At 27.9% G+C, this 21,266-nt stretch overlaps 2 protein-coding genes across 4 annotated transcripts; one reads left to right on the top strand and one right to left on the bottom strand.

The window, feature by feature from the left end:
* Positions 1 to 8,243: 8,243 nt before the first annotated feature.
* Positions 8,244 to 12,883, bottom strand: LOC123296728 (guanine nucleotide-binding protein G(o) subunit alpha-like). The gene is made up of 6 exons (XM_044878337.1): positions 12,812 to 12,883; positions 12,407 to 12,578; positions 11,997 to 12,342; positions 11,365 to 11,611; positions 9,722 to 9,896; positions 8,244 to 8,884 (listed from the first exon to the last, which is right to left on the bottom strand). The coding sequence occupies exons 2-6, from the start codon at positions 12,528 to 12,530 to the stop codon at positions 8,694 to 8,696; spliced, it is 1,083 nt and encodes a 360-aa protein (XP_044734272.1). The 5' UTR covers positions 12,531 to 12,578; positions 12,812 to 12,883; the 3' UTR covers positions 8,244 to 8,693.
* A 177-nt stretch (positions 12,884 to 13,060) lies between these two features.
* LOC123296725 (phosphoribosyl pyrophosphate synthase-associated protein 2) lies at positions 13,061 to 20,070 on the top strand. 3 transcript variants are annotated; one of them, XM_044878336.1, is made up of 7 exons: positions 13,069 to 13,189; positions 14,241 to 14,363; positions 14,443 to 14,682; positions 16,247 to 16,535; positions 17,730 to 18,017; positions 18,542 to 18,688; positions 19,752 to 20,070. In XM_044878336.1, the coding sequence occupies exons 2-7, from the start codon at positions 14,344 to 14,346 to the stop codon at positions 19,908 to 19,910; spliced, it is 1,143 nt and encodes a 380-aa protein (XP_044734271.1). In that variant the 5' UTR covers positions 13,069 to 13,189; positions 14,241 to 14,343; the 3' UTR covers positions 19,911 to 20,070. The 3 variants fall into 3 exon arrangements, with proteins under 3 accessions (XP_044734270.1, XP_044734271.1, XP_044734269.1); XM_044878334.1 differs by lacking the exon at positions 13,069 to 13,189 and adding an exon at positions 13,670 to 13,686; XM_044878335.1 differs by lacking the exon at positions 14,241 to 14,363 and having other exon boundaries at positions 13,061 to 13,189.
* Positions 20,071 to 21,266: the final 1,196 nt, after the last annotated feature.

Raw genomic sequence — 21,266 nt, forward strand, 5'->3', positions numbered from 1 at the left:
CTGTAGTTAAAAATCGGGCGAGTATAAAAACTAAAGCTTAGATGATATTTACAATCTTATTTGTCTGATTTTATTAATCAGCCTTAACTTAGAAATAGAAATTAAACGTACTCGAATATTCGAAGAATGGTGCAGAGGAAATTATTTTCAAAAATTTAACTATCTTGATTTTTTCGCGCATTATACTACCTTTTCGCCTTTAAGACGTACGTACATAAATTTTGTTAATATTTTTCCTTGCTGAATTTTCCAAAAATTCTTGTAAGTTTCAAAGAATTTTACATCGAATTCAAAAATCAGCATACTTCTAACATGCTCGAAGAGTTTAGAGTCATCATAAAAGTAAAAATGATGTTATATGCGGATTATCCTATTTCCGTGGAGAAAAGGAAATATACGTCGAGCATGTCTAGAATTGGAGTTAGACGTACTATCTCAGGCGTACTATGACAACACTTAACAGCACAAAAAACGATTTTACTAACAATTAATTTTGTATGTACGTTTTAGAGACGTGTAAATAATAATGCAGGGTTGAATAAGAAAATGAACCCAGAAGTCAACATTCTCTTGGTTCGACAAATATTGAATTTGAAACTAAAATTTTAACGAATGCTGCATTTATCAAGACCCATCTTATTTATTGCTTTCAAATTCAAGGCAGATATACTGTTTTTCACAGTTAAGGAAATTTTGAAAATACAAAATTTTTTTTAATTTATGAGGCCGAAATTAAGTAAAACAAAAACTAATATAATATGTTAGTAAAAGGTGGGAAATTTACATATTAACGCCACTTGCACCGACGGATTTCTGGTAACGGCGTTAGTCGCGAAAACTAGAAGTCTTAGATTCAATTATTGCCTGATGTGTAATTTTTTCTCGCTATCATTTATTACTTATTGTCTTTAGGTCATATCAACTCGAGAAAATATTAACTATACATCATAAATAATATATTTTCATAAACGGCTAAACAATAATTTTTAGAAACTGACTAAATATATTAATAATAATTAGATTTTAAGATAACTAACTTTATTTTTTTTTATCTTGTAAATAAGGCATTTGTATAAAATGCTTAAAATTATGAATCGCAGAATACCAAAATCATACCCCTATGATGTACATAAAAGTAAATTATAACTCACTAAAATAATTAAGATACTATAAAATAAGTTATAATTTATTACGATTATTTTACAACTTTTAATGGTACACAAAGTCCGCCTGGACTTTCGCAGAATACCTAAATCACACCCCTATGTATGTATATAAAAGTAAATTATAAACAATATAAAATAAGTTATAATTTATTACAGTTATTTTACAATTTTTAATGGTACTCAAAGTCCCTCTGGGTTTTGATTCCAGAATTATAACGTTTGAATCTATGTAGTCCGGCCACAGATTATTATGTAAATAATTTAAGTCTGTGCGTTTGAGTAGTTTGCTTAGTTCATAAGTTAGATTTAAGTTATTAGCACGAAGGTTAGAAAATAATTATAAATTATCTAAACTTCGTAGCTATAAGCATTAAAGAAGTTGAGCAGAAAATTATAATAGAAAATAAGTCACATTCAAAAACAAAAATTGTTGAATGTGGAAAGAAATTTTAATGACTAATAGTAATTAGCAATTAAATTAAGTCATCGATACTTAATAACACTAATTAAATTAAAATTATGATAATTTAAAATAGCTTAAATTTTGAATTATCAAATTAAAAATCGATATACTTATTTATAATTAGATGATCCATAGCTATTAAATCCAACCACTTATATTTAGCTAAGCTTATAAAATTAAATATAGTTATTAAATTAATCTAATGTTTGAGAAAGTCAATTGAGATTGTAATGGAGAACATTTTTTAGATTTACTCATAAAATTAAAAATTGAAGCAATTTTTAACAATTTACAAAAATGTTTTTCTAGTAAAAAGAGTGAGAAATTCAATTTTCCACTCTTTCTGATTGAAACCCATTCATTTCGGTAGAAATTCAATGGAATATTTTTACTGGGATCACTATTTGAAAAATACAAATAGTAATTTTAATATTCAAATATCGCTTGGTTATATAATAAACGATTGGTGCCACCATGTTTATTCAAAAATATATTTGAAATATGCAAAAGAGAATAAAAAAGTATCAAGACGCCCAGTCACCAATGGATTAACCATTTGGCGAATTAGAAAACTGTCAAGACGACCGCGTCGCCTAGCGTCCTCGGGAAAAGGTCAAAAAACAAATTTGAACCAAAAGGGCGACATAAGGGGGTGCCAAGTTGATTTACGAAAACTAAAAAACGAGGGAGAAAGAAAAATTTTTCTGGAGAGGGCCACATATCAGGGGGCGCCAAATTAATTTACGAAGAAAAAAATGGGGAAAAGATAATGTAGTAGATAAAGTAATGTTTATGAGAGAGGCCCGTATACAAAAGGCGTTAAGCTGATAAACAAAGGCAGTCTAGAAAACCGCATCGCTACCTGTTTTTCACATCACCTAGGGACCCAAGCATGAATTACTCCTACACTGAAGACACCTAGTAACCAACAGTTAAAACACAACTACCTAACGACAAATGATTCTTCTGGGCTAAATCCCAGGGAAATTGTTTAAATATTTCAACTTATATTACAAAACGTGTTAAAAATTATGGAAATTTTCATTCCCAGAGTTTGGTAGTTATTATATTATAAAGACTTCCATTATATTATGTCGTTATGTTTAATTGCAGTTTAAACTTCAATTAGTTTTAAATAGAAAAGGATAGTCTTATAATACACAATGTAGCACTGTCCTTTTCTACTTACAGCTACACTGAATTTACATTTTAAACTGCTATTAAAATACTGGGATTAAGAAACACCTCGAATCGATTGTTAATTTTTAATTTAGTTAAAATGAAAATTAACCACTTTATAATAATCAGTTTTATAATAAAATAAATTAACAATTTAGTTAATATCAATCCAATCTTGAAATAAATATTAACGTTGCACGATATACCTATTAAATTATTTAAGAACAATTTTCAAAACAATTTATTGTCATTAATCCAAGCCTATAATTCAATAAAATTGCTTTTCTCTTTTTAGCTATTTTAAATTACAATTATTTTTTTCGTACATATAACTATCAATTCATTTACAACTAAACTGTATGCGGCGAAAAATTTAACATCTTGTTATCAATTTTCCAGCTTGTACTTAATTTACATGAATATGTAATTATTTCAAACATAGACAAGAGATTAAAAATTTTTCGATATTCGGTTAATATGCTCCCTTATTCAAAACAGAAGGTCTTTCTAATCAAATCAAATCGATAAAGCATAATTTTTCGGATTATTTCTAAAATTAAACATTAATTATAAGCTAACGTGCCAGTTTACGGCAATATAGTGTCGTAAAATAAAGTTATGTACGTAAAGTAAATATATTCAATAAATATAAAACTTACAATCCTTGCTTTCGCTTGAAATAGTATATTACAAACCTAGGGAGCAAAAGTAAAAAATGTCTCAGATCTCATGTACATTCCTTACTTGCTCCCGTGGTGTGTATACTCTTTTTCTTCCCCAAGATGGCGGGAAGAAGCAACTTCGTTTTGCACAGTGTGCAGAAAGTGGACACTTTCTACCCAGAGATAAGAAAATTTATTTTCCTGACTTATTCAATCGTTACATAAATCTTAGTGAACATTTTTTTGTAAATTTTACGTAATATTTATGCCATCATTGCGTAATATACGCGACATAATCATTTTCATTTAAAACAAACTAGAACATGTATAAAAAAATAATTGAAATTAACAAAAAATCATACATAACTGAATTATTTCACATTTCAAATTATATTTCAATATTCAAACTGCAATACATATTCAAAAATGGACCACAAAAACATATTGAATGAATTTGATAGTGTGAAAATATAACTAACTATATGGCTTGGATAATGTTGTTTTTAAAACCAAAATGTTAAGAAAGAAAAAAAAAACAATCTTAAAAATTATTTTTTATGTATTATATTGTAAAATGTAAATGCTTCTTAATAAATCATTGATCTTATAACTGTATAAAAAAATACATAAACTATATTGATAGAATTAAAGAAAATTATTATTTTAAATTAGCATAAAATAAATAAATATTTAATTATTATATAGATTAAATATAATAAATTAATTATATAAATACGAGTGAAGTATTGCAGTGTAGTTGTGGAATATTTTAAAGGAAATAAAATTTTAAATAAATGTTGTATTATTAAAACTATGTGTATACAATCATACAATATGTCGATTGTTTTAAGGTTTAAATCAATTACTAATTACAAAAAAAAGTTAAACCCAAATATGTGGGTTCTTTAAATCACGGTCGGTTTTACGACCAATACATGCCCACTATCGAATTGGATGAAGCGCTATTTATTTAAATTTAAAAATAAGAAATTTACCATCATTTAAGGCTAATAAGTCTAGAGGCAACCATTTTCTTTTTGTGTTGTTTCTGCAAAGAAGACAACCACGAGATTACGAGCAGATACGCAGGCTACTATTAATACGTATAGAATTCTGCGTGGAATGAATTACCGAATCAGTACACTTCCAATTAATTTGGAGAAATTATTTCAAAATAAATGTAGATATATTCTAAAAAATATGAGTAGATATCACTATACTCATATAAACTTTATGATTTTTCATCATTCTAAGCGCCAAAAATTTAAGGCTGATTCGTTTCTGGGTTAAGGTGTATTAACTCTTTTTTCTATGTAACATCTTCTGCTGTTTAAAAAATTCCAAAATCATTATCTAGGAAATCAAGAATTTATCATCCAAGCATTTTTAGAAAGTATAAAACTTAAAGAAAAAAGTTAATAAAACCTAAATAAAATTCATATCCATATTATGAATCTCATCCATGTTACAAACAATTAAATATAATTTTTCTTGAGAACTTGGACTAAATACTCTGGATGTTTAATTTTAAAAATTTGCAACGTTTCGTTAGCCTTTTATTTTCCGACTTTCTCAGGCTACCTACAGCAATATAAGACAAAAAATAATTACATGTAATTAACATATTAAAAACATAAAATAAATAAACAAAAAATATTAGTTACTTTTGTCATTGACTTTCTCTTAATTACATGTAATTATTTTTTGTCTCATATTGCTGTAACTTGCCTGATGAAGGTGAAAAATAAAAGGCCAACGATATGTTGGACTAAATGTCAAATTTTGATAATCGAATATACAGATTATTTAGTCAAAGTTCCCAAGAAAAATTATCACTTATTAAAATTAATATCAATTAATCGATAAATTACAAACAGCAGAATTACAAACGATAATTAACGAATTCCCCTTATCTCTTTTTTCATACGATAGTTTCAGGCACTCTATATTACCATCTCAATTGAAATAAACTAATATTTGATAATAAAACAATCAACATACTAATTAATATTGTATACATAAGGATAAGAAATAAATATCATACAGTATGTTCCAGAAGTCCTTAGCCACGCTGTACTAAGAAATATGTTTCAAACAAAAGTTGTTGGATCTAAAGTGGAATATCTTAATAACACCTTGCCTTTGCCTTTGACCTTCAGGATAATCTACAATTCAATTCGATTTCATAACTGAAAAGAAATGGAATATTAACACATTAAATTCGAAAGTTCCTTACAAAATAACCAATATTTTTTTATTTTAAACATTTTTTTGGCATAATTTGAATCCAAAATTATCTCTTATCTTATTATAAACAATTTCTTATGAATATATTTGATTTATGAAACAAAGTTTAGTTATTTTATAAAGAACAACTTCTAATTTAAGTTGGTCTTCTTTCTCTAATCAGTTACGAAATTGTGTTGACTTTTAGATTACTTTGGTTGTGAAAGTTAAATTCAAGACTTTTTTAAGATGTTCTCCTCTGAGTTCAGTAACTTTTATTTGAAACATTTTCTCTAACTAAACTTTCAAGATCATTAAATGGTGAGTAGCTAAAGACTTCTGTATCATACTGAATATTAAAAAAATATGAATTGTTTTTTAATTACTCTCAAAATAAGAATAATTGTGAAATAAAAATTAAATATATAGCTCAATATAAAAATGTTGTACTAGAGAGAGGTGACTTTTACCAGAAATTATCGTACTAAATATTAAATAACAACAACAAATATTATTTGATGTGGATATATTTTGTTAGTTTTTTTTTTCCGCTCTTGCTGTTTATTTTCCTAACAACGAAACATGCCATTGTAGAGAACAAAACTTAATAAAAATGAAATAAACTTGAAAAAAATTGGTGTTCTTTTTATTATAACAACTACCTTCATGTCCTGCTCTTTATAAAAGTAATAATTATTCCCGTTTGTAAATGTTACTATGGAATCAAAAGTTTAGAATTATGGAATCTTGGAAAGGTTTAGAATAACAATTCTTTTACAGCGGAACATGTACGAATTAAAAAAGTAATGGCTATAAAGTAAGTACTTATTAGAGAAAATTACGACCAAAAATCAAAACATTAAATTGGAAGATCGAACAACAGTTAAATTTCGAAGTTAAAAATTCTTCAGAGCCTCTACAAAACAAAATCGAACGTATCTAAGTGATTTTTGTGGTCAAAAATTCTTTAAAAAGGGTTATTCAAACGTACATAAACGAATGGAGAAAGTCTATTTCAATGTGAAGTTTGTGATAAAAGATTTACCGTACAACAAAATTTAAGGCGGTTGTCTTCGTACAATATTTTCAAAAATGTTTTGGACGATATGCACGGTAATAGTATACACGCTTGCAGTCAAATAATGTGTTATTTTTAACTATAATGTACTGCGTGACTGTCATAATAAATATTGTCTAGCAAGTGCTGTGTTAATATAGATATCTCTCTTCAACACCAATACTCTAACTATAGTCGTTTCTTTTCAACAATAAAATTGATTAACTTTGCGTTATTATAACTTCATAATGAAACAGTCAATAATTATGTTTTTTTTTTTAAGCTAAGAACAAATACATTAATGTTCAGTTAGCTTTTTGAAAATATCTGAAAATTGGTTTTTTTTCTAGAATTAAAAAAATTGTTAAAAACACAATCTGTCTTATGCTCTCCATGGTAATTATTCGAACTTATTTATCTCGAGTTAGAAACGGTCAATCGACTTCAAATTTTTATGAAAATTGTATTATAATATCCTTAATAAGTATTTAAAAAATTGGTAATTTTTGACTCTATACCAACAGCGACATCCACAGTGGAAAAGATCTTACGATTACCATTTAAATTATTATAAAATATATCTATTAAGCGAGGTAAGTTCAAAAGAAGCAAGGTAAATAAGTTATAATACAAAAAATTGTTAATTATTGTTTAAAAAAATGTATTTTAAGGAACTACAAAAATTCACAAATATAAAAATTCTTAAGAATTCAAGAATAAGGCCACTGTTCAGATTATCACAGACAATTATAAATATTAAATACAATATCATTTTCGAAATTTCATTAAAAACATGAATTAAAAAAGTTTTAACATCTAAATAAAAGCAATAATTACAAAAAAAAATCAATAATTAAAAGAAATATTATAAAAATAGTAAAATTATTAAGAGCCAATATAATATCAGCCGGCATATTAGATATGAGTAGAGAAAATTTTAAAATTTTGTGAGCCTATTACTAAAAAAAATTATTTTCTGATTGTAATGAAATTTGGAATACACAATCTTAAAATGAAAACGGAGGAACTGATTCAAAGCTTTCCGTCGAACATTTAAAAATAAAATTCGACTCACAAAAATTGTAAAATATATCTATTATTGCAGTTGCTTTTTATTGACTCTTAAAAAGTATATTTCGTAAAAAAAATGGCAGTGAATTATTTTTATCACATAAAACGGGTGTATTAAAACACCGAAGAAGTCATCCACCGAAGAATATAATTTTATTAAATCATCAACTTATTAAAATTAATATTTAAATTATTGAGATCTTGTTTAAATCAAAATCATTGAAAAAGTGATAAAAATAGGTAAATTCGAGAATACCTACGTTAATATCACACAAATTATAAGTTATCACATTTTATTTATTAAAAAGGCTTATGTCTTTTTCCAAAATGTTTGTAACAGTACCAAAATAAAAAACTTCGAAATAAAGTTCATATCAAGTTAAAATTTTTTTTTTAAATTATAAATGATAAATGGACTACGTAACGACTAGACCTACGATAATTTTTAATTTTAAAAGCAAAAGGTAAATAAAATAATAACTTCAAGTGATTTTTGAAAATAAAGCATCATTACTTGAATTTTGAATTATGTTGAGAAAGGAGTAAGCTTCTTTTCGAACATTGTTCGTTGAACTACAATCGAATAGTAGTTACAGAATGGAGTACGAAATGTTGAAACACAAGTGTTGTGACGAAAGTCTCGTTAAAGAAAGTTTTCGCTATTTTGTAATCACCTCGAGCATCAATAGAATACTTTAAAGGCATTCCTGCCTCCAAACGAAGGATTAGTTTCAAAATAGTAGAGTCAAACTACAACAATATTAAGATGCCACTGCAGTTACAAAGTACAGTGTCTTTAAAAAAGTATCGTACTTAAAATATTCATTTGAAATTATTTCTTCAGTGAATAGACTTGCTATAATGATTCATTAAAGTAACGTTACTTGCCCTAAATTATCAGATATTACCATATCCATAACTAATTGAAAAACTGCTTGAACATTTGCTGTATCCGTTGCTGTTGTAAAATGTGGATATAAAACTCTTCTTGAGTTATTATTGCGTAATGAAAACTTGTGTTGGATAAAAAGAGCTGCACGATCAACGTCTTTGTCAGGTCCTGTATGAAAATTAAATAACCGTCGATTAACAGTTGAAATGAATTCAAAATAAAAACACAAATAAAAATTCGTTTGGTTGAAAAAAATGCATAGTATGCCTAAAGCGTATGAAGCCCAGTTGGTAAGGAGCTTGGCATGAATCAAGAGACCCTGGCTTCATTCCCGGTGAAAGTGTATTTTTTTTTTTTATTTCTCTTTACTTAAAATTTAAAATTTCCTAATAATTCCCCATTTTCCAGTTTAATATACTGTATTTCTTGGTATACTGTTCGTTAAATAAGTAGAAAATTATGTTTTTTTTCAATAACCAACACCCAAAAGCCAAGCAAATTCAATTCACTTTTTTAATAAGAACAAAATTTTCTAGGATATCACCTAAGACCGATTTGAGAAAACTATTGCGTGTGTGATTTTGGACAATATCCAATTAATGCTATTTCCATCGGAAAAAATAACTTTTCATTTCGGATAATTTTAAACCCAAACAATGACAAACGGATGTATTTTACAAATGATCGAGTATTTTCTTTTAAATCGCCAGAAGTCTTATAAGAAACACTATATTTCAGTGCAATTTTCGCCGATAGCTCGGGAACTATCAAGCAAGTCGAAAAATATAATGTTTGTGTTTTGTAGATCTACTCTGCTCTGGATATTCCAAACGCAGATACAGCGAAACTTTTGTCTTTTTATCTTTTTGCGTAATATTAAATTGGTAATTCGAGTTCAAGGAACATAAAAATCAAATTTATTTAACGTTGATTTGTTGTATACTACCACAAAAAATCCTTTTTCAACATAAAGACAATTATTATTTACAAAATTATGTATCTTACCTGCATAATCTGGAAAGTACACTCTTAAATGTCGATCTGAATGTAAAATTTTCTCTCGAAATAAATCCAATTTATTTAGAAATAAAACAAATGATGCATCTCGAAAAAATGGGTTATTCACAATCTGTTGAAATAAATTTAAACTTTCTTCTAAACGATTCACGTTTGGATCTTCCTAAACAACAAAATTAATAAAATATTAATAACTAAATTAAAACAGGTGAAAACAAACAATTGACTGAGTTAATTGTTGAAATACCATGTAAAGATAGTATTGATTACTCTATCAACACTAATCACATTACACATATACCTATACATGTCACACATACATAACTGATAATCCCATATTAATACATACTATAAAATTTGCATCTAATGTGTGCCCGCCCGAGTAAACAGTGATGTTTAAAAAAAAAATGTTTCAAACAAAAGCTGTTTATTTTTTTATAAGGAACATTTTTATTCTTTTACATTTAAACTTTTGTTCTATCTCTAACGGTTTACAAGATGAGTCCGTAAGACCAATTGACCTACGTTGCTCATTTACGAACTCGACCTCACTTTTTACGTCCTGAGTGCGCTGTAAAAATTTCAGCTTGATATCTTTCCTCATTTTTTAGTTATCGTGCTCACAGACGGACGGACAACCGAAAATGGACTAATTGGGTGATTCTATGAACACCTATACCAAAATTTTTTCGTAGCATCAATATTTTTAAGCGTTACAAACTTGGGACTAAACTTAAAATACTATGTGTATTTCATATATCCATGGTATAATCAGGAATCTAACAGAAAATATTTTTCTAAAGTTACCACTGAGAAGCAAGAAACTAGCTTGAAGTCGTTTTTTCACGCTCATACAATTTACAAACATTAATAATAATAATAATAATAGCCCTACAACCCTATTGGGCTACGAGGACGGCCTCTTACTCTCTTATGATTATAAGAGGTACCGTAATGTTCATCATCTCGCAACATGGCCTGCCCAACTCCACTTAACTGTGACAGCTGTTTAATTTTAACGGTGACATCTTTGATCCTGGTTTTGTTTCTTATATTTTCACAAGTGATTCTGTCAATTTTTTTAATTTTAAGTACGCTACGCTCCATGTTGCGTTGACAGACTTTTAATTTCCTGTAGTCAGCTCGGTTCAAGGATAGAGTTTGAGTACCGTAAGTTACAATTGGCAAACTGCATAAGTCCATCACTTTGCCTTTCAGGCAAGGGCTAATGTTGCTTTTAAATATTTTTTTGAGCCACCAAAACCTTTTTCATGCGTTTGTGACCCTCTATTGTACGAACATTAACTCAATACAATCGAATTATAATATCTACGTTTAAAGTATGTTTTATACTTATGAAAAAATTACTACAAATAATCTTACTACTATAATAATACAATGGAGACATTTATACTCGAAGCGATTTACTTTTTAATGTGAACAATATACTCGATATAGAAAAGAAAGATATTTTTCATTCAGAATTGTTTTCCTGGAGCTCAAAATATATTTTACAGGAATCGGGTAACGATTAGGATCGATTCGGATAACAATCAGAGTTTAAGCAATAAAAAATTAAATCAATTTAACATGGAATTTGGAAATTTATATAGATATCAATGTCTTCTTACCACCAAGGTCATATCGTAACCACTCAAAGCAACGACGAAAAGTACGGCACGAACATCATCAAAACAATAAATCCATTTTCGTCTTTGAGATCGTTGGCCACCAACATCGTACATACTTATCACAGTTCCATCCGCAACACGGAATCTAGTTTCCATTATACCTTGTGTTCGAACTCTAGCTCGAAGAACATCCGTCGGGTTTGGGACATATTTAGCATCACAGATACGATCCATATTTTCAAATAAACTGCATAAAATATCAAAAGATATAACAACTAACATACTTATTTAATAAAATACAACACATAGACCCTACTTAAGTTTTCATTTCACCCACACCACAACCCCTCGAAAATGGGAAAATCATCCCTAAGACTACCGTTTTCAAGTTAGAAAGATTGGATTTTTTTCATTCAACGTCAAACAGATTCAAAATAACAGGATCATATGAAAAACATAAATTTTTCCTTCGCAACCCTTCACAAATGCGAAAAACACCCCCAAAATTATCCCCGTTTCTTTCTTTCAAGCTCAAAAGATACTATTTTTAACATTTGACGCTAAATAGTTCCAATTAAGAGGTGAATTCGAAAAAATTAATTAAGAATAAATTATTAACAAAAGGAACTTACTATAAAGCAGAATCATTCAACTCATATTCGTAGCCTCTGGCTACAGCCAATCGAACACCACGATCAGACCATAAAGCTTGCAACGCAGCAGCTACTTCTGGTAAAACACAAAAACTTAAATCAAAACAACTGGTGCTTGATAAAACAGTTTGTGCGTGAATTTTATTTCTAGCGTATTCAAGATTTATTCGCAATAATCCCATTCCAGCCAGAACATACTTCATTGATGCCAATAAATTATCCAACACCGTTGGCCTGAAACTGCTTAATTCAGCTTTAGTAAATCCATCCGTGTGAATTATTTTCATTTGTTTAACCAGAGTACTTTTGCCACTTTCCCCTGCACCTATTAATTTACGAAAAACTTGTTATTAACCGATCAGACAGCGGTTTTATTCTAGATAACTTACCCAAAAGCAATATTTTAATAACATTGCTCTGTTGTTTTGCCGATTCTCCAAGCTGACGATCAATTTCCTGGCTCCGACGTCTTGCACGAATTTCTTCCCTTTCTATTGTTAAACATCCTCCCATTTTACCCCGTCATTATTTAACTCCAAATAGCTTACTCAATATATTGTACTTAAAATTTAAAAAAAAATATAAAAACATGAAATTTAGGTTAATTTAAAAGGCAAAATACAATATGGACTAAGACAAAACACGTGATCTCTGATTTGACTTTCTATTCATAAAATTTTAATTGTAAGATCAAAAATTCTATAACATTTTGATTTTTATTGACAATAAAAATGCATAAAACAAAAGAAAATCTATTCATGAAAAATGAAAGTATAAAAAACAATTGAACTTACTGAAAATTTAAATTTAAATATTTAAAACAAAAATGTTTGAAATTGAATATATTGAAATAAAATATGATTTTTATTGATATTTTATAAAAAAAAATATTAAAATAATAAAAATATGTAAACAAAACTACAAAGAAAATTTTGGTTTATTGACATGAAATACGATAAAACACGAAACAATAGCGTCATTTATTAGTGCGCTATCTAACGGTATCAAATGACACTACAGTCATATTTTTTTTCTATCTTCATGATTGATAAAAATTTTGCAAAATATAAATAGTTATTGAAAATAAATTTTAATAAAAAGTTTTTTACCCCTATACGAGGTAAAGCCTAAAGCTGAACAAGATTGAAATTAATGTATCACAATAAATCAAGGTTATTTTATTGATTTTTTTTTTTATTTATTTTAATCATACTTGTTTCTTATCATCATAAATTACATATGATTAGGTACATACGGAATATTTATGTTCCTAATTAAATTAGAAATCATATAATTTAATTTATTATTTATATATGATTTGCGTTTTTTTACATATTAGTACAATTTTGTTGTTTTCAAAGTAATGTACAAATAAAATGGCATGTTTTGATACTGAGTATAATAAGAGGTTTTATAATGATTTTTTCTTTCTTTTTTTTTGTTGTTAATTGACTACAATCGTTCCATTTTATTTGCTTTTATTGAATCAATTTATTGCTTATTTACATTTGCATATGAAATACATATTTATTATAGAATTCATCTTTTATATGGGGTAACAAGTAAATTCAATGCGGTTCTTATGTTTATGTTTCTGAAATTTCAACTCTACCAAAAAAAATAAATAAATAAAAATTTGTTTCATAAACCCTGTCATACTTTACAGAAGGTATTTAAACTATTTCTAATCGGAAATTTTTCTTTCTGTCACGTAAAAATTATTTTCATGTATAACTGCAAATTATGATTTTATAATTTATATCTTTTCTTCAAATTCACAATTTTATGTAATTATGAAAAAACACGTGATTCAGACAACTTTCATTTTCATTATTATGATAAAATTTTATGTGTTCAAAATTTTTGTATTCAGGACAAAACTTTAGTAACAAAATTTAAACATCACGGTTAAAATTTATAAATATATGTAGACGTAAAATTCACTTAAAATTATTAAACCAATTTTTGTTGTATTATAAAAAATAATTTCAAAATCAAAATAAACCAGCCTTTTTATTATAATCAAAGCAACCGGTCTCATAATCAAATTACCTAAATTTAAATTCAAGGACACTTAACTAATGAATTAACTATTTTAATAAGAATTTACTTAAAAATATTATTACTCTTACTGTTTTCGACACGTAAAACGTTATCATATAACTAGGAAACATATATCATTTTCAAAATGGCTAATATTTCAAGCAGTTAATTATTTTTTAGATATATTTATAAGAGTAGTTTGATTAAAACAATTTTAATTTGATGCTAAAAGTAGAAACATCGAAAACCTCTATCATTCATTTATTTTGTGCTAGGGAAATACATGTCGAAAAGGAGAAGTATGTTAGTATTTGTTTCAATGCCTACGAATTCTATAAAAAAATAAAATATTGCTAATTTAAAATGTATCTGTTTAATTTAGATTACACGGTTTTCGTTTAACAAAACGAAGTACTGGTAGTGAAATGGAGGGTCCAATAACATCTGATATTTGTATAATAAGTGGTAATTCACATCCTGAATTAGCATCATTAATATGTAGTCGACTTGGAGTTAAAAACAGTGGGTGTGCTGTTTATCATAAAACGAATCGTGAATCTATGGTAGAAATTGGTGATTCGGTTCGTGGAAAAGATATTTACATTATACAAACTGGTACTAAGTAAGTTTTTACACAAGCTTATAATATACTGTAGGAAATTAAGCATTAAAGGCTGTAATTCTATGAAATAATAATATTTTTTATAGAACCGGGCTAAAAATATTCGTATGAGTGTGCAGAACAAAGTTATGTTGATCAGATTTAGATGAAAAGTTCGCCAAAACTAATTCTGCAGAAAAATCACGAAATTTGAGAAACCAGCCATTGGAGCTTTTACCTTATTCCATTGGACTCGTGATATTTTTTCCTAAAACTCATCGTTTTTTAAATTTATAGATAGTGATGGAAAAAAAAACCCGAATTTTGATGAAACTTTGTTAGTGTCGAAATTAACGATTATTGTGTGTACATGGATTGTGTATAATTGTAAGAGTAATTACGATTAGCTATTTCCTACTGATGATAACTACATGGTGGTCGAAATACATATTTAGATAATAACAATGAGTATAAGCAATGGAAGCGTACTAAGCTCATAACACATAAACAAAATTATGGAGGTGAAGAGCGTTTATAACTGGACCCAATCACTAGAGGCGTATTCCCTTTTTTAACATTGTAACTCGTATTCCCTTTTTTAACATTGCCAGTAATGGGAGCCTCCCCTCATTTTATGCTCTTTTTTATCGTAGAGTTCTCATTTATTATGTTTGATAATATTTATTTTCAAATCAAATATTTGATAGAAACCACATAATAATCGTTAATTTCGACAAAATCAAATTTTCATCAAAATAAGGTTTTGTTTTTGTCAATCTTCTAGTAAGTTTTTTCCTGTCCTACCCCAATCTTCTTTATTCCTTTATCAAATTCCATTATTCACCCCTCATTTTCAAGCTTATTATGTCTAGGTTTGAAGAAAAATATCCTCACAGTCTAAAAATGTACCGATTAGGAAAAAAGTCGCTAGGCAAATAATTTGAACGAAAAAATATCATAAATTTAAATAAGCAAACATGTTAGTTTTTACAGATGCTCTCCTAATACTCTAAACATTTAATACTCAAACCATTATTAGGCAAACATGTTAGTTTTTACAGATCCTCTCCTAATACTCTAAACATATAATTACTATTTTTAATACATATTCCCCTAATATTAATTTAAGAACTTTTGGTTTTTTTTACCTCTATTCTACGAAACTTTTTTTCGGTTGAGCTTGTTTCTTATATTAGTCCGCGGGGCAGCACTCTTTTTGTTAAATGGTTAATACATTATTGACTTCGTGAAAGACTTCCTTTTGCCTAGTCTACCAAACTTTCTACGAATTTTTTCGAAAGTGCTGCGTTTTCAAACAAGTATGATTACGTCATATTTAAGCTAGCGCTCTGAAAAAAAGCAGCAGGGAATTTGTCGGACACTCTGACCATTTTATAAAATTAAAAATTATTAAACAATTCGAAAAAGTAAACTATGTAAAAAGTATTGAAAAACAAAATCACTTAAGTAGTTCGAGGTGATAGACAAGCTCATCGGTGCAGTATTTTTGTCGAAAAGAATATTTTCTTGTTGATTAATTATTAATATTATCAAGTGGTCAAAAAACATGTAATATATTTTTCAGAGATGTGAACAACAATATTATGGAACTGCTAATTTTAGCATATGCATGCAAAACATCTTCAGCTAAGTCAATTGTTGCTGTGATTCCGTATTTACCATATAGCAAACAATGTAAAATGCGAAAACGTGGATGTATTGTTAGTAAACTGTTAGCTAAAATGATGTGTAAATCTGGATTAACCCATATTATTACTATGGATTTGCATCAAAAAGAAATACAAGGATTTTTTGATTGTCCTGTTGATAATCTACGTGCATCCCCATTTTTACTTCAATACATTCAAGAAAGTGTAAGTGATATATAATTTAAAAAAAATTTGTTCAATCAAATTGGGTTAAAAATCGGTTTTTCTGGCTCTGAGACATCACAAAATAATCAAAGTAGTTCTTGGTCGGAAAAAGGTTTGGAACTATCTAGCAATAGAAAAAGGAACTATAGGTGTTAGCTCAAATAGATGTATAATATTTAACGGAAATGTTGATTACAATATTGTATATTGCATATCATATATACAACATTTTAAGATAGGTTTATGTAACAATTTTTGACAACAAAAATTTTGTTAATTGATTATATCAAACATTAAAATAATTGTTATACCATGCATATATGTAATATGCAAGGTATACTAAGTTTAGTCCCAAGTTTGTAACGCTTAAAAATATTGATGCAGGTGTTCATAAAATCACCTAATTAGTCCATTTCCGGTTTTCCGCTCGTCCGTCCGTCTGTGGCCACGATAACTCAAAAACGAAAAAAGATATCAAGCTGAAATTTTTACAGCGTACTCAGGACGTAAAAAGTTTGTGAGCAACATAGGTCAATTGGATCTTGACCTATAGGTCCGTATGACCCATCTTGTAAACCGATAGAGATAGAATAAAAGTTTAAATGTAAAAAATGTTCCTTATCAAAAAATAAACAACTTTTGTTTGAAACAAATTGACGCAAATTAGGCGTAAATTGTATAATATGTCTTATACAAATTGTATATGTTTGTGCAATGTGATAGAGTAATCAACACTATTTATGCATGGTATTTCAACAATTAACTCAGCCAATTGTTTATTTTCACTTGTTTTTATTTTAATTTGGGTCACTATGTCGTTGTAGTGTGCCAATGTGCAATTCTTTAAGTAAATCGTGACGTATTTAAAAGTATATAAAATTTATATAAGAACACAAACTACAAAGTTTATATAAAACACTACGAAAAGTATCGCAATTTTAAAAGACTAACGGAGCAAATTTGGCACAGCACATTTAAATTTAAAATGAAGTAGTAAAAAATCAGCTGAACGTAACAAGTATGGCTTACATTTTTTTATACTCTTGACGCTCTTTATCTTAGCGTTAAAATCCCTGAATTTCTAAAAAAATTAAGAAAAAGTATTATAAATAATACTAAGAAATTGATATAGTCATCAGAAAATTTTAACCAGCTAATTTTTTGTCTTTTAATACTTTTTACTATTTTTATTAGATTCCGGATTATCGAAATGCTGTCATTGTAGCTCGTAATCCTGGCTCAGCAAAAAAAGCTACATCATATGCTGAACGTTTACGTTTAGGTATTGCAGTCATTCATGGAGAACAAAAAGAATCTGAATCAGATGAGGTTGATGGTCGGTACAGTCCACCACCTTCTACGTCATTGGACTTAGCTACTAGAACTATGGAAGTGGGTGGTGGAGTGCCTGCACACCCAGCTAAAGAAAAACCTCCAATTAGTGTTGTTGGTGATGTTGGAGGACGTATTGCTATTATGGTGGTATGTAGAGGCAATTTTTGATATTTTTCATTTTATATCTCTTAACAGAAGGTTTTTTGTTTCGAAAGTTTGCAATGAATAACCATAGATCGAATTCCGAAAGGAGTTGAGATTGCAAAATATTAGGAATGGCAATTTTAGTTTAAGCAATACATTGAGATAAACCGATAAATTTCTAACGTGCGTTTAAATTAACGGGCTTTAAAATTGATGCTCATGTGATTTCAGCCTTAAAGTTTGTGATAAAAATCCCTCCGAAAACTTTTGACTTAAGTAACAAAAATTATTTATAAAAATGTTTAGGTCGATTATTCGAAAGTTGTTTTGCTCATTCTCTTAACAAAGGTGAGAATAAATATGTGTTTTTATTTTTCTCGACACCCGAGGTATAGCAATCTGTTTACAGATCTTGCCCCCTCATACTATGTGTACACAACCTTCTTCAAAATTGCGTCAATTTTACAAAAGTCAAAGATATGTAACATTTTTTAGCATTGTTTTAAAAGTTGTATTTTATTAAATAGGATGACTTAATTGATGATGTACAATCATTTGTGGCCGCTGCAGAAGTATTAAAAGAACGTGGTGCTTATAAAATATACGTATTAGCTACTCATGGATTATTGTCATCGGATGCACCGCGCTTGATTGAAGATTCAGAAATTGATGAGGTAATTTATATTTGCAATTAAATTTTACAAATATTTTTCGATCACTTTTCTCCAACATCGGGATGGAGCAAGCTTTCAAGGTTTAAAATCAAGGTTGACACATTTTCAAAAATAACTGACTTACGAAGTAACCAATTTTTAATACTCCTAAACATTTTGCTAAGTGACTCAATTTTATGGTAGTAGTTGTTTCTAAAGGGTATCCCAAAGTTAACGCAAGAAGTAAATTTGATAGAAAACACAAGTTTTAATTAAAAGTTCGAAGTTTTTTAATGATTTATATAAAGTATACAAAGAGTTATACACGGAATCATATCTTAGCTGGCACACATGAACTTTTCTTCGGCCATTTTGCTTAAAAATGACTTAATTTCGTCGATGCAGCTTTAAATTTCTTCCCTACAGGTGTATGTGGCGATTGCGAGCTTGTTGACAAAAGCTTGAAGTTTTAAAAAATTCCGAAGTAAAAATCGAACGGTGGTAAATCAAATTATTTGGGGGGGTCAATTATGGTCTAGTTCTCAAATATTTTTTTTTTTTACATTTAATGAAGAAAAATTGTTATTCCAACTAAATTTTGCACGAAAATTGCGTGCTTTAAATGCCACTCTTCATTATTAATAAAACAATTCTCAACAGTAAAAGAGCAAATTATTCTATCGGATAAAACTCCAAAGTTTTGCTGGCACATATGAATGGCTTAATTTCGTTGATGCATAAAAATCCGAATATAAAATCAAACGTTGTTAAATCACATTACTTGAGAAAGGGGGAGTCAATTACAGTCTAGTTCCCTAATTTTTTTTTAAATTTTGCATTCAATGAATAATTTGCACAAAAATAGCGTGAATGTCACTCTTCATTATTAATAAAACCAGACTCAACAGTGAAAACTAAACTATCAGCTGTGCCGCTATTTTTATTTTTTCGTTATCAATACTTGACTTTACGCACAAATGGGCGAAAATTCAAATCTTGCGTTTTTGGCACTCTTTATTAAATTTACATTGAAGATTGATTAAGTTTCGGCACTATAGAATAATAACATATTTCAATTTTTCAGGTGGTTGTAACAAATACTGTTCCTCATGAATTGCAGAAAATGCAGTGCCATAAGATTAAAACTGTTGATATTTCAGTTTTATTATCTGAAGCTATTCGCCGAATTCATAATAAAGAATCAATGTCCTACTTGTTTAAGAATGTCACGTTAGAGGATTAATTTCTTTTCAAAAACCAAAAGAATACAATAATATTAATACTTGGTAATTCTAATTAAATACTTTTTTTTAAAATTTATTATTATTGTTTTTCGGTATTATTGAATTCTGTAAAAGGCATGACTAAACTAAAATAAGCTTTCAATTTTATGTTTAAAAAAAACGGAAAAGTTTAAGAAAATATTTTTTTTTAAATATTCTTTGCTATCTAATCTAATAAGATTGATCTTTGAAATTTTAGGTAATAAAGATGAAATTCATCTAAATCGAGGAAATATATACTTTGATTCTAATTACTTTTAAGATTTTATATATTTTTGAAAAATGAGTAAGATATAAAATAATTTTCTGTACATTATTTTCTACCAAAATTCAGTATTCAATAGTAGCTGTATTAAACAATCAAAAATTTTTAGGGCGTACTACTTTTTTATTAATATCAATTTTTTTATTATAAGCGTAATTTGGTTGCCTGTTAAAAAACATTTTTGTAAACATCACAATCATTTCATTCCTAGTAAGAAATTAAAAGTGTTTCAATAAAATCCTGCGACTTCAAGATGTCCTGCAGTTAAACAATTTTTAAGTTGTTGTATTGTATGAAGCAGAAGTAAACCCCCTTACCTCCTTGCTCCATCTACAATTCTCTCCTACAGCATTCTGCATCGTGTTCTCAATTTTCTGAAAGAGTGACAAAATAGATAAACAACATTATACAGTAAATTTTGCTTTGAAAAATGCTGTAATGCGGAAACACCAACACGTCAAGTAAAAAATTAAAAGTTTTTCAATATACCGAACCAAATTTTATAATTCGCAATTTCATTTCAAAAAGGCATTTATTTTAAAACTTTGATTTTTATTGAGTCAGATTTTAACTAAATTAATTTTGATTTATTTTTTTTTTTTTTAAGACCCGGCCTCATTAACCAATTATTCCTAGAGTATTTCTGCATAAAAGTTTAAAATTGCCTTAAATTAGAATGAAAACCAATTTGGTTTTCGGTTCGATTTTTACGGGCGCTAATTAGAGTTATAAAAAAAAATTTTAATGGCTTGAAAGAATATCTAATATACTATATTCCATTTTTTTTTACGAAAACGGGTTTGGGAAAAAATATTTTACTATATATTTTCATTAAATGTGAAAATAATCTCTAGGATTACATACACCTGAATATAACCGGGATTATCCTAATATTTTTACAACATGTTAGGAATTAAAACCAAATTAATTTAATTATTAAATTAAGAAAACCTAAAAATCAACAATTTAATATAATATAAACTATTTGATAAAATTTATCGAATTTATCATAGAAATCCGTGCAACAGTAATAAGAATGTTTTAAAAATAA

Source organism: Chrysoperla carnea, chromosome 3, assembly GCF_905475395.1.
Source record: "Chrysoperla carnea chromosome 3, inChrCarn1.1, whole genome shotgun sequence".
NCBI classification, from domain to species: domain Eukaryota; kingdom Metazoa; phylum Arthropoda; class Insecta; order Neuroptera; family Chrysopidae; genus Chrysoperla; species Chrysoperla carnea.

Coding starts and splice junctions, on each gene's coding strand:
- LOC123296728 (XM_044878337.1), bottom strand. CDS start 12,530: ATGGGAGGATGTTTAACAATAGAAAGGGAAGAAATTCGTGCAAGACGT. Junction 12,343..12,406: donor TATTAAAATATTGCTTTTGG/GTAAGTTATCTA, acceptor GTAAATTAATAG/GTGCAGGGGAAAGTGGCAAA. Junction 11,612..11,996: donor TTGAATGATTCTGCTTTATA/GTAAGTTCCTTT, acceptor TATTTTATGCAG/TTTATTTGAAAATATGGATC.
- LOC123296725 (XM_044878335.1), top strand. CDS start 13,170: ATGTATCACAATAAATCAAG. Junction 13,190..14,442: donor ATGTATCACAATAAATCAAG/GTTATTTTATTG, acceptor TGTTTAATTTAG/ATTACACGGTTTTCGTTTAA. Junction 18,018..18,541: donor GACGTATTGCTATTATGGTG/GTATGTAGAGGC, acceptor TTTATTAAATAG/GATGACTTAATTGATGATGT.